The 12,695-nt window shown below is 39.3% G+C and overlaps 2 protein-coding genes across 2 annotated transcripts; one reads left to right on the forward strand and one right to left on the reverse strand.

Annotated features, from left to right (window-relative positions):
- Nucleotides 1-1,750, reverse strand: LHCA6 (PSI type II chlorophyll a/b-binding protein (Lhca2*1)). The gene is made up of 5 exons (XM_086599717.1): nucleotides 1,589-1,750; nucleotides 1,205-1,369; nucleotides 1,016-1,053; nucleotides 397-911; nucleotides 1-259 (listed from the first exon to the last, which is right to left on the reverse strand). Exons 1-5 carry the CDS (start codon nucleotides 1,633-1,635, stop codon nucleotides 242-244), a joined length of 783 nt encoding a protein of 260 aa, XP_086455843.1. The 5' UTR covers nucleotides 1,636-1,750; the 3' UTR covers nucleotides 1-241.
- A 9,139-nt stretch (nucleotides 1,751-10,889) lies between these two features.
- LOC147506986 (F-box protein At3g07870-like) lies at nucleotides 10,890-12,591 on the forward strand. The gene has a single exon (XM_086599008.1). The coding sequence runs from the start codon at nucleotides 10,919-10,921 to the stop codon at nucleotides 12,170-12,172; it is 1,254 nt and encodes a 417-aa protein (XP_086455134.1). The 5' UTR covers nucleotides 10,890-10,918; the 3' UTR covers nucleotides 12,173-12,591.
- The last annotated feature ends 104 nt before the right edge of the window (nucleotides 12,592-12,695 follow it).

The raw sequence follows: 12,695 nt of genomic DNA on the forward strand, positions 1-12,695 counted from the left end.
TTAACAATCAATATACTATATATTTTGCTTAAATACAAAAACAACATACTGTAGTAGGAACGGTTTTTTCATGTTTTTCAAAACGAGAACTCGGTCTTCTTAAACTTGAACAATTACACAATTGCAATAAAATCTTAGTCAACACACCCTTTTATGCTGGGCTTTAAATCGTCTTCTATTTGTGTCTCTCGCCATCATGAAATGCCTTGAGCAGATTGTCTTAGTGGTAAGCCCAATATCTCTAGTGAGATGTGAAAGCCTTCATACATGAGCAAACAAAAAAATTTAGTGTCAGCGTTATTATATACATGCAACTCAAGTGAACACATCTGTGTCATATTGTGTTTCTCTCGAAATAACAAATGGGATGGAATAATAAAATATGGCAAACATTACCGAGAAAATGTTGCAGTGCCCAGGGTCAGCAATGTGAGCCATCAAGTTCTCAATTGGACGTTCGCCTGTGTATATAGCTTGGAACCAGAAGCCCATAAAAGCTAGCATAGCAAGACGACCATTTTTAATCTCCTTGGTCCTCAAAACCATCACTGGCTCAGGTGATCCTCTCCCCCACATCATTGGATCAAACCAGAACCCACCTGGGTACCCAACATCGGGTGTCGGGTTCTTCTTATTTGGGAGCTTCAGCTCAATGTCAACACAGCCTGGGCTGACTAAATCAGCCCATCGTCTACCCTCAGCCCAACCCATCAAAATTAATTGGACCACAAACAATGTGGTTGTGTCTGTATAATATTCTAGAGTTCCAGCTTCATACCATGAAAATTTTTCTATGAACCCAAGACTCTCAAGCCATTCAGGGATTAGGATTCCAGCAACAGCCAACATTGCCCATCGTCCATGTACTAGCTCAGCTTGCGCAAACCATCGGAGTTGCTCCGGATCAGACCCTACAAATATTAGTGGGCTTTTTAGAAACAAATAGCATTATGCATTAATAAGATTTCATTTGCACATTGAATGAGGACCAATTAGTGATATGCAAGAAGCGTACCTAATCCAAGAGGGTCAAACCCGAAATCACCAGGCAAACTACAGATTAAATTCATAACGATTAAGTAGAATAAAAGATGAATTGACAATCAATTGTAAGTTTACACAAGTTTAACCATGAAAAATCTATTCCAAGAGAATTTGTATAGTGCAAAAACTTGAGTTAGTAAATGTACTAGATTAAATGTACCTGCCATCAAGCCACTCAGGGGGTGAGCTACCAGGAAACCACAATGGTCTATCTGGAGGAAGGGGTACACATACACTGGACACTCCTTTAGTTGCTTGGACATTTGTTCTTCTTAATCTAGCGCACACTCTAATGCAGGCTCTACCGACATGCTGTCTACTTTCTCTGCTTTACACAAAAAACAATGTATCACAGAAGTTGCACTGTTTTAGGCTTACTAACAAGGATATGAATATGATATAGTATGTAGTTTACATGGATAAGCTAGTAATAATAGTGATAACGTCTAGACAAGTCATTGGATTATCCTATTAATTAAAAGTTCCTAGGAGCAAAACAATACGTACTTCTGAATACTAAATTGAAAACTAGTACACTACTAACCTTAGAGGAAGGTTGGCTACAGCTGTGGAAGCAATTGAAAGAGCCATGAATGAATGACTTTCTCACTGAACTGGGAGGAAAGTCTCAGCCCCCCGCAGAAAACTTATCAACATGCGTAAGGTTGGATGATGGGCTTTATTTGTCACGAAATATAAAGAGCCAGTGATAGATAAGATGTATTTTAGACGTATTCACTTGCAAGCAACTCATGTGGATAAGGATCCAGTACATCAAGAAGTCTCTGAAGTTCTTAATTGATGGTACTCAATGTGTTAAAACCATTGTTCAAAATTATTGAAATATTACATGACTTTACCGAAACTTTGGAAATTGTCATCACATCTTCACATACCAAAATGTGTTGTATGACTCTCCTACCAGATGAACTCGGGAATATAAAATTCTCAAAACTTTCCTCAGTGTTGAAAACATTTAATAATGAGCCTCCTTACTTCTGTTAACGGTACATGGTCCTTCAGGAGTATTTGTACGAGCTCAGATTGCGTAAAGCTGTAAACCACACCTCGAGTTCCAGTACAAGTTCACGCCACCTTGTGTGTCTTCTGCTCTTGGACGGATGTAGGTGGAGTTAAATCCTGACGCAATGATACATTTGGTGTTGGATACTTGGGGTCAGTGTAGAAAATTGTTTTTTTGCTGGAATTCCGATGGTTTAGGCATTAGGTGGAGTCATAGCTAGTAATTCTCGTTTAATTCGCGAATTATTCGTGAATTATAAAGTTTGGTGAATAAAACGAATAAGTCTGTGAATTTTTGAATGATACGGTTTAATTTGCGAATTGGTTGGGCCGGGCTTATAATTGTTGAATTATAATATCCGGATAAACTGGTCGGGCCTTAGTTGGAACCAAAAATAAATGTGTTAGTAATAATAAGTAGAACCAAAAATTTGACATTTGTATTATTTTTTCATGAATAAAATTGTAAAAATAAAAATAAAAACGTTATGTATTTATATATCAAAGTTTTAAATGTAAAATATATAGCCGAATTTTAAAGGAATGCATTCGTATTATACCTGTTTAAAACACGTATATCGTATTTTTACCGTTAGCGTTTTATTGGACCGAATATTTAAAAATATTATTATTGAAAATTTCGAATCTTAGGCAAATAATTGCCGTATCGAACTTTTGCCTTCAACGAATTTACAGCTATGGGTGGAGTTAGTCTTTTCATTTTAACTAAGTTTGGGCCTATTAGTATACACTATTTAATCAAATTATGTGGAGTTAAATGGCTTGGAAGTTGGAACCCGCTACGAGCCCATAAAAGCTAAAACGAAAGTATTAAAAATGTTATGCAAAAACACCCAAAAGAGTTTGTCTGCTTAATTCGTTACAACTATATAGTCTCAAGACAAGAAGGTAAAATTAAGCTGGTAAACAACATTTTATACACTCTTTAATCCTACTGATGTGTTAGATGGTCTGCTACATTGGCCTTTAAGATGATTAGCTGGTAAACTACCTTTGTCATTCATCTTTGGCAACCAAACTTCAACAATCACTTGTTCAAATGATATCCTTCTTTGCTTACTTTACCCGTCCATGTACTATTCTATTTATGAAATATATTTGTTGTTGATCATCTGTCTTTCACTTATGGTCAGGCTCTAAATTGAGATGGCAGTGACCTGATAAATAATGTCTTTTGCATTGTTTCCTTCCTTATATCTCAAGGACAATCAAATTGAATCGTTCGTAAGTATAGTAGAGAAAGTCGATCACTTGACAGTACAGCAGGTAGTAGAGTGCACTGCCCAGCATAAGAAGTTTTCTTCTCTAAAGTTCTAACAACTGTGTTGGACACCAACAATACTTGTAATTAAATAAAACTATATTGCCAAAAAGACGTTTGGTAAAGGAATGTACAACAAAGTTCTTATTAAACTATATATACAAGATCTCATATAAATAAGTGCACGCTATGGTATCCTCATTCCTCAATTACCTATCTCCTATATAACATGAGCTAGCTATCTTGAGCCATGTCTGCAACGAGTGGTGGAGTTCGTTGGGTTTTACCAGAGAAGAGAACAGGGAGCGGATGACCCATGCTGGAGAAGCAGGGCACGTGCGAGAAACACTTTCAAGATTCATGCAAGCTAGAGAGTTACGCGCGTGCTCTAGCTCTCCATCTTGGATCCTCTCCCTTCTTTACACATACAACCAAAGAGTCTTAAGCGCATTCAAGTAGTGGAAAGAGGTAAACCAGTATCAATCTCCTTTTTTTACTAGGAGTGTTACGTTGTTACTCTTGGAAAAGTTGTTTTGATAAACAAGCCTTCTAATTTCAGTATTATGTTCTAATCCCAGATTTTTTTTATGCACGACGGAGCTTACTACTTGTCTTCTGTTTTGGACATTTATATGTCTCGTCTTACATTTCTTTCAGTCTTAACTCTTAACTATTCCTTGTAATGTGCAATATAATGCGGGCGCTAGTTCTGGAATATGTACAATAGTTTTTGACAATGCGTTGCTCCAATAACAACGTGTTGGACAATGAACATCTATTCAATGTTATTCTTCGGATGGACAGAACATCTATTCAATGAACAGAGCTATATTTGAAGGCAAAGCTCCTAACAGAGATGGTCTTCTGAGATGGGCCTATGCAAAAAGGGATAGATGTCTCCAAGCCTTTAGTGAAGATCAGGGAGTGAACTTCTCTAACTCAGCTAATATTAATTTAAACCCAGATGTGTATAAGTCTATTTTCCCATTGATTGAAGTAAACACTATTGTCTTAAGAATTGATGCTGCTTTCTCCAGGGAAACAAGGGCTGCAGCTGCAGGTGCTTTGGCTTGGGATGGGGATGGCAACTTGGTGGGAGCAGCTACTAGGAGGTTTGATGCTGGTAGTGCTGAGGAGGCCGAGATGGTGGCGCTGGAAGTTGCAGCAAAGCTAGCTAGAAACTTAGGGGAATCTTCTGTTCTGTTTGAAGGAAATAGTAAGCAAGTGATTCAAAGTGTACAGAATCCACAAGAGTTGGTAGCTCAGAACTGGAAAGTAGAACCTGTCAGAAATATGTTTTTCTTGATGTTATTTTGGCCCTCATGATGCAGTCAAAGTTGGAGTGCAGCAGAGTTCTTTATCTGCCCCGCAAGGAGCATATGATTATTTCAAACCAGGATATGTAAGTCTTTTTTGAGTTCATATTATATTTTTCAGTGTAAATTATCATGTCTTTTACCACTATGATAGTGTGATTTGTATGAACTAGGTGTGTTGTTTGCTTCTTATACTCGCTCCATTTGTAGAATTTGTAGTGCCCATAAACATTGAGTTTAATAGTCTTTGGTTGTAATAGATCTGTATTTTAAACAATGCTGTTTAATTTCTTCGAGTAGTGCAAAAACGCAGTGGAATTTGATAGATCACCATTAATTGAAACCGCTATCTAAAATTCAGATTTCTTTATCTCAATGACTGTTAAGGTTAGCTGAATGACTCGTATGCTTTCCATACAATATTGTTTCAAGCCATGATATTTTGACCATAGTTTTACTTAAGTTAAAGTTTGAATGTGTGTTCTCGGTGACTATAGTTTGAAGCCATGTTATCATGTAGTCAATATTTTGAGACAATGCGGGAAAACTTTGAATTAATGTTTTGTAGATGTGTAGATGTTTTGTAGATGTGTGTTTTTGAAAATTTGTCATCTTGTGACACTTGTGTGCTCTTGTTGGGTGTTGTAATTTACTGAAAAAAGGAATGGAGCGAAGTTCAATTGTAATGTTTTTTTAACATTTTACGCCATGGGATCAGCATATCCAGGGGGTGGACAGTATCATTCAGGGCCAAGCACCAATTTCCGTGGTAATTATGGTGTGGTAGATCCTAGTGGAGGTTAGAGACCTTATTGCGGAAAAACCGCTGGCTTGCATATGAACAATGTAGGAGTTGATTCATATGGCTGACTCTATGGGCATTGTGGTGGGATATATCCAAATAGTGGTTGGAGTCCTGATCCAGGAGGTACCACTGGCTTATATACAAACAATGGAGGAGTTGTCTATAAGAATTATGGTGCTGATGTAGATCCAAGTACTGGTTGGAAACGTAGTCCTGGAGGTACTAGTGGCTTGAACCCAAAATATAGAAGAGTAGATTCCTGGGGCAGGCCCAATGAGAGACATGGAATGCTTGGTCTCTACCCAAGACTAAACAGCAGAGATCCTGGGTTTTCTGTAAATATTCCTGGTACCCTTTTCCATGGCAACCGTGTGAGTTCTCCACTTGCTCTACAGATATCAACCCAGATGGTCTTCTACCAAACATGCATGGTACCCTTCCATATGGCACCCCTGGGTTTCTTAGACCTGCTCTGCAGGTACCAAGAGAACCTGCATACAACCCAAATGGTCTTCTACCAAACATGCATGGTACCCTTCCATATGGCACCCCTGGGTTTCTTAGACCTGCTCTGCAGGTACCAAGAGAACCTGCATACAACCCAAATGGTCATCTGCCAAAATTTTCTGGTAACCTTCCGTATGGCAACCCTGTGCATTTTATACCAGCCCTGCAGATACCAAAAGAACTTGCGTACAACCCAGATGATCATTTGCCGAACAGTTCTGGTAACCTTCCGTATGGCAACCCTGTGCATCTTACATCGGCCCTGCAGGCACAAAGAGAACCTACTTAGAAGTTCAATTGTAATGTATTTTTTAACATTGTAGGTCATGGGATCAGCATATCCAAGTGGTGGACAGTACCATTCAGGGCCAAGCACCAATTTTCGTGGTAATTATGGTGTGGTAGATCCTAGTGGAGGTTGGAGATCTTATTGCGGAGGAACCGCTGGCTTGCATATGAACAATGTGGGAGTTGATTCCTATGGCGGACTCTATGGGCATTGTGGTGGGATATATCCAAGTAGTGGTTGGAGTCCTGATCCAGGAGGTACCACTGCCTTGTATACAAACAATGGAGGAGTTGTCTATAAGAATTATGGTGGTGGTGTAGATCCAAGTACTGGTTGGAAACGTGGTCCTGGAGGTACTAGTGGCTTGAACCCAAAATATAGAAGGGTAGATTCCTGGGGCAGGCCAAATGAGAGACATGGAATGCTTGGTCCCTACCCAAGACTAAACAGCAGAAATCCTGGGTTTTCTGTAAATATTCTTGGTACCCTTTTGCATGGCAACTGTGTGAGTTCTCCACTTGTTCTACAAGTATCAAGAGGTCCTGCATATAACCCAGATTGTCTTCTACCAAACATGCATGGTACCCTTCCATATGGCACCCCTGGGTTTTTTATATCTGCTCTACAGGTATCAAAAGGTCATGCATACAAACTCAGATGGTCTTCTACCAAACATGCATGGTACCCTTCCATATGGCACCCCTGGGTTTCTTAATTAGACATGTTCTGCAGGTACCAAGAGGTCCTGCATATAACCCAGATGGTCTTCTACCAAACATGCATAGTACCATTCCATATGGCACCCCTGGGCTTCTTAGACATGCTCTGCAGGTACCAAGAGAACCTGCATACAACCCAGATGGTCATCTGTCAAATTTTTCTGGTAACTTTCCGTATGGCGACCCTGTCCATTTTACACCGGCCCTGCAAGTACCAAAAGAACTTGCGTTCAACCCAGATGGTCATTTGCCGAACAGTTCTGGTAACCTTCCATATGGCGACCCTGTGCATCTTACACCGGCCCTGCAAGCACAAAGAGAACCTGCTTAGAAGTTCAATTGTAATGTTTTTTTTAATATTGTAGGTCATGGGATCAGCATATCCAAGTGGTGGACAGTACCATTCAGGGCCAAGCACCAATTTCCGTGGTAATTATGGTGTGGTAGATCCTAGTGGAGGTTGGAGACCTTATTGCGGAGGAACCGCTGGCTTGCATATGAACAATGTAGGAGTTGATTCCTATGGCGGACTCTATGGGCATTGTGGTGAGATATATCCAAGTAGTGGTTGGAGTCCTGATCCAGGAGGTACTACTGCCTTGTATACAAACAATGGAGGAGTTGTCTATAAGAATTATGGTGGTGGTATAGATCCAAATACTGGTTGGAAACATGGTCCTGGAGGTACTAGTGGCTTGAACCCAAAATATAGAAGGGTAGATTCCTGGGGCAGGCCCAATGAGAGACATGGAATGTTTTGTCCCTACCCAAGACTAAACAGTAGAGATCCTGGGTTTTCTGTAAATATTCCTTATACCCTTTTGCATGACAACCGTGTGAGTTCTCCACTTGCTCTACAGGTATCAAGGGGTCTTGCATACAACCCAGATGGTCTTCTACCAAACATGCATGGTACCCTTCCATATGGCACCCCTGGGTTTCTTAGACCTGCTCTGCAGGTACCAAGAGAACTTGCATACAACCCAGATGGTCATCTGCCAAACATACATGGTACCCTTCCATATGGCACCCCTGGGTTTCTTAGACCTGCTCTGCAGGTACCAAGAGAACCTGCATACAACCCAGATGGTCTTCTACCAAATTTTTCTGGTAACCTTCCGTATGGCAACCCTGTGCATTTTACACCGGCCCTGCAAGTACCAAAAGAACTTGTGTACAACCCAGATGGTCATTTGCCGAACAGTTCTAGTAACCTTTCGTATAGCGATCCTGTGCATCTTACACCGGCCCTGCAGGCACAAAGAGAACCTGCTTACAATCCAGGTGGTCATCTGTCAAGCCAGTTTTGGTATGGTATTCTGGCCTTAATCTTTCTGCTGTGCTGTGGTTAAATTTTTGCAGCACAGCATGATTTATGGTTTTCGTTTCTGGTGGAAATTGAGTGATCGATCCGCACAGAAATTATACCAATTGTATATTCCAAAACCTTTATTTCATCTAATGCCGTTTCTTCAATTTGAAACTTACTGAATTTGGGCGTTTGGGCTCGTTCCTTGATGGAATTTTCTAAACTTCTACGTTTCGTTACCACTGTAGTTTTTCGATATCATCTTTAGGGGATGCTCAAGACTTGATCATGCTGATGAGGTGTTCTCCAATGTCAAGCCAATGCCTTACTTCCCTCACTCCATCGGAAGAACAGACCTCAGATTCTGCTCAAACCCCGCTTACACATCTTTAGAATCTTGTAGATTATTCTGAAAAATCAAAATCACTGTTCCTTTCTTTGAAGCTGTTGGTCATCAACCATACTATGCTCATGGTCATGTTGGGCGACATGACAAGCTAGAAAATCATGATGGTGGTTCTAGACATTAACATTATAAATCAACCTATTACCAACATAGTATAATTACTGGTGGTCATGATGATAAGGGCATGCATAAGGATTTTTTTAAGAAATCCTTGAAAAATGGTATACGATCAAGTCTCCTTTGAATCCAAGTCCTATAAACTTATAAAGGATAAACACCACGCTGAAACTGGTGCAATGACTCAGATAGATATAAGCTTATATAAGAGAGTATAGAAACCAAAAACACTTGATTAATGAATCAAAGCTTGTCACACAATAAAGTGATAAACTGATTTCAATGACTCTCTTTACCAGACGTCTCTCTACCACACCAACCTTCAATGACTCTCTTAACCAGACCAAAATATATATTAAAGCAAAACGGTAACTTTGTTGCATTTAAGCACTTTGTTAACGTACTACTCTATCTTCATGCTAAGGGTATTCCTATACTATTATATGAATGCGGATTTTGCTTCGAGTAACTGATTGTAATGCAGAATGGATTACCCCTCCGTCTGGGTTCACTAATGTTGGTTCGTATGCTGGCATGGATCATGATGGACAAATAGCCCACACAATGTGTAGGCAAAGTAAATATTATAAAAATAATTTAAATTGCCTTAGTAACCCTGTTGTCATTTTCTTTAGACATATACAATTCAAACAAAGGGAGAAGGCTAATATATAAGCTTTGAAGTTTAGGATGAAACAAATGTTACTTCTAATGTTTAGCAACAAATCAGACTACACAATTCTTATTTTGGGTTTTCAAATTTCAACCAAGTTGATTGTAGGAATTCCCATTAATAAAATGAGTCATGACATTCAACAGGGTTACATTTTCTCTTTTTATCTCTTGAAGTGGGACCGCATTGATATGGTGACAGGGTTCATTTTGACAAAAAATTTATCAAGAGAAGAAGACTACATGTTAAACTACAGTACATTAACATGCATTAATCTAGATTGTTACTTTCCACAATAAGTTGATTACATAAGCACAGGCATTTATGCCAATTGATCTAAACTGCTACTAAATCCCTCCATCAATAATCACTTAGGGTGGTAATAAGGGATGTGCCCCTGGTGAATGGACAGTCGATTAGGATGGCTGCAAAGGCAAAATTTAGAATGCGGAAACTAAAGGTCACGTGTCTCGGATTGTTAATCCGCATTCTAAATAGTTTCAAAATGGGACGATAGATGGCTATTTATATTTCGTAGTCTTGGAAATAAGACTAGGTCAGACCTGATAGGGATAAACGCATATCAATATAAGGATAAACCATAGATATAAGGATAACTACTAGGTATTGGGATGGGTGTAGGACTCTATCCTAGCCTATATTAGATTAGTATAGGACTCTATCTTTAGCTGATTTTGGATAAGTATGGGACTCTATCCTATCCAATTTTGAGGAGGTGGGAGAGCTCTATAAATAGACCTCACCCCCCTCACATATTGATCATCCCAAAAACAAGCAAAGCTCTCTCTCCTTTTAATGGTGACCTCCAACATTTTCTAAAGTAGAAGTTAGTTTTTCGTGGAGATTCCATAGGTGGTAACCTCCATTGCTAGCCATTGTCAGTTCTTGGTTCTTGGTTCGTGAACAAAGGTTGTTTCCCGTTCGTGGTTAGAACTTGACTTTAGCTAAGTTGAGAAGAAGAAGATTTTGAGTGTGCGAAGAATATCATCTTCTCCGGTAGATCAAAGTTTGGAACTTTGAATTAAAAGCTGTGACCAAGGTACGATCTTCTGTTTCCTGTTTCCGCTACACTATTTTATGCATGTGATATAGCGTAATTATACATATCGTAGGAATCATACATGAGATATCGATAAAAACCCTACACTTAGGAATAGGGTAGAGAATCGGGTCGGATTTGACTCGAATCTGACCCGACCTGAACCGAAATAGTTCGGGTTGATTTTTATATCCGTTTACTTATTCGGGTCGGGGTTGGGTATGTGGGATTTGGGTTCGGGTTCGGATATATTTTTTGGGCTTTTTTTTTGAATATTTTGTGTTATCCGATCGGATTCGGATATTATGAAACTATTCGGATTCGGATAGTCATATCCGACCAGATCCCTGCCCTACGTAGGAATAAGGATGTTTTTTTACAATCTTATTATTTCAGGAACCATGGAGATGAGAATTAGCATCAGTATGAGCACACGCATGAGAATCATGAAAAGGCACTGTATTCGCCTTCCCCTTCACCTTCCTGGAGAAATAGTGCATGATATCTTGTCCAGACTGCCCATCCAAACCCTTTCTAAGTGCAAGTTAGTTTGTAAAGATTGGTATAATTTAATCAAGGATACTTCTTTCGTTAAGTTGCATCATTCTCGAATAAACCAAGATGATCCTAGTCTCTTCATGCTTCATGCCATCGGCGGTGAAGGTGTTTTAAGGTTTAGCCAGCTTTACATGCTGCATGATAATAGTCTTGGTACCACCTGTGTCAAGTCCAAAAAATTTATCAGAATAGCTGGTTCTTCTAATGGTCTTATGTGTGTCTCTATTTTACCCCACCAAAAACTTTTCTATATCTGTAATCCTATGACGGGGGAGATATTGAAACTCCCCGAAGCAACTGCTCCTGGTCACGGAAATGACCTCTTATTTAAGCATCAGATTACATCAACTGGTTTTGCTTTTGATGCGCAAAGTGAAACATACAAGGTTGTCCGTACATGGTACTTCTGTGACAAAGGTGGAATTCATACTGGAATTGAGATATACACCGTTGGCTCTGGGATATGGAGAAGCATAGAAGAAGAAGATATTCCCTGGTTTTTTTGTTATGGGTATACCCAAACAGTGTTTGTAAACGGAGCTTTACACTGGCGAATACATTTAAGGAATTCAGAATTTGAGGTCTGTATAGGTGCAATTGATATTGGAGATGAAAAACTCATAGCATTTGGACAGCCTCCACGGGACCGTAAAACTAAAAGAACAACTTTGAGCTCCCTACGAGATTGTCTTTGTGTGAATTATGTATATGAGGATCATACTGTGGTATGGGTTATGAAACAGTATGGGGTGGCGAGTTCATGGGCTAGAGAACATGTTATCAGGGAAGAAATGCTTGGGCCATTACAAGGAGTGCCTTTCAAAACTCTAGCTTTCAAGGTTTTGAACAATGGGAAGCTCTTAGTTTATAGTACTGAGTATCAAGGATACTATGATCTACGAAAAAAAGAATTTAAACAAATTCTGATTGATGGAGTTCACTCATCTTTAAGGAGTTTAGTAATTGTTGCTCACAGTGGCAGCCTCATTTCTCCTTCAAGCATTGCTGGAACTGGTGAAGAGGATAATTTTCATCTACGAAGACTTCCAGAACTACCAGGCTAAAGAGGAAGGTGAAGAATGCGTCAAGGCTCCTTTACTTGCCCCACTCCACTAGACATCATGAGTGTATCTGGTGATAAGATTTGTACTTTATGAAATCTTGATTAAGTTTTCACGTTTCGTTGGGTGATTTATATTTGTAAAGGAATGAAGGCTTATTTAAAAAAGGATATAAGTCTTGGTTAGTTCTGAAGCCTTGCTGGTGCCGACTTTGCTATAAAGTCGGTAAAACCTTTGGGTGATGATACCATAAGTCTGGGGCTCAAACCCCACCAACATCAAATGTCTGAAACCTCTGGTAGTTTGGTTACTATCAATTTGTATGACTTGCTATGGATATTTAAAAAATTCTCAAACTTATTTGTTACATCAAACAGATAGTTACATTTACACACAAATGCACCACTTCAACTTAAAAGGGATGCAAGTCTTGGACTTTTGGTTGATTCTGAAGCATCTGGTAGTTTGGTTACCATCAATTTTTATGACTTGCTCTGGATACTTATAAAATTCTCACACTTATTTG

This window comes from Coptis chinensis, chromosome 3, assembly GCF_015680905.1.
Source record: "Coptis chinensis isolate HL-2020 chromosome 3, ASM1568090v1, whole genome shotgun sequence".
NCBI lineage: Eukaryota > Viridiplantae > Streptophyta > Magnoliopsida > Ranunculales > Ranunculaceae > Coptis > Coptis chinensis.

Bases quoted from the DNA above. Each gene is read 5' to 3' on its own strand.
- LOC147506986 (XM_086599008.1), top strand. From the start codon at position 10,919: ATGTTTTTTTACAATCTTATTATTTCAGGAACCATGGAGATGAGAATT.
- LHCA6 (XM_086599717.1), bottom strand. From the start codon at position 1,635: ATGGCTCTTTCAATTGCTTCCACAGCTGTAGCCAACCTTCCTCTAAG. The intron at 1,054-1,204 runs GTACATTTAATC...TTTAATCTGTAG, and splicing joins CCTGAGTGGCTTGATGGCAG to TTTGCCTGGTGATTTCGGGT. The intron at 912-1,015 runs GTACGCTTCTTG...TAATATTTGTAG, and splicing joins GTTTGACCCTCTTGGATTAG to GGTCTGATCCGGAGCAACTC.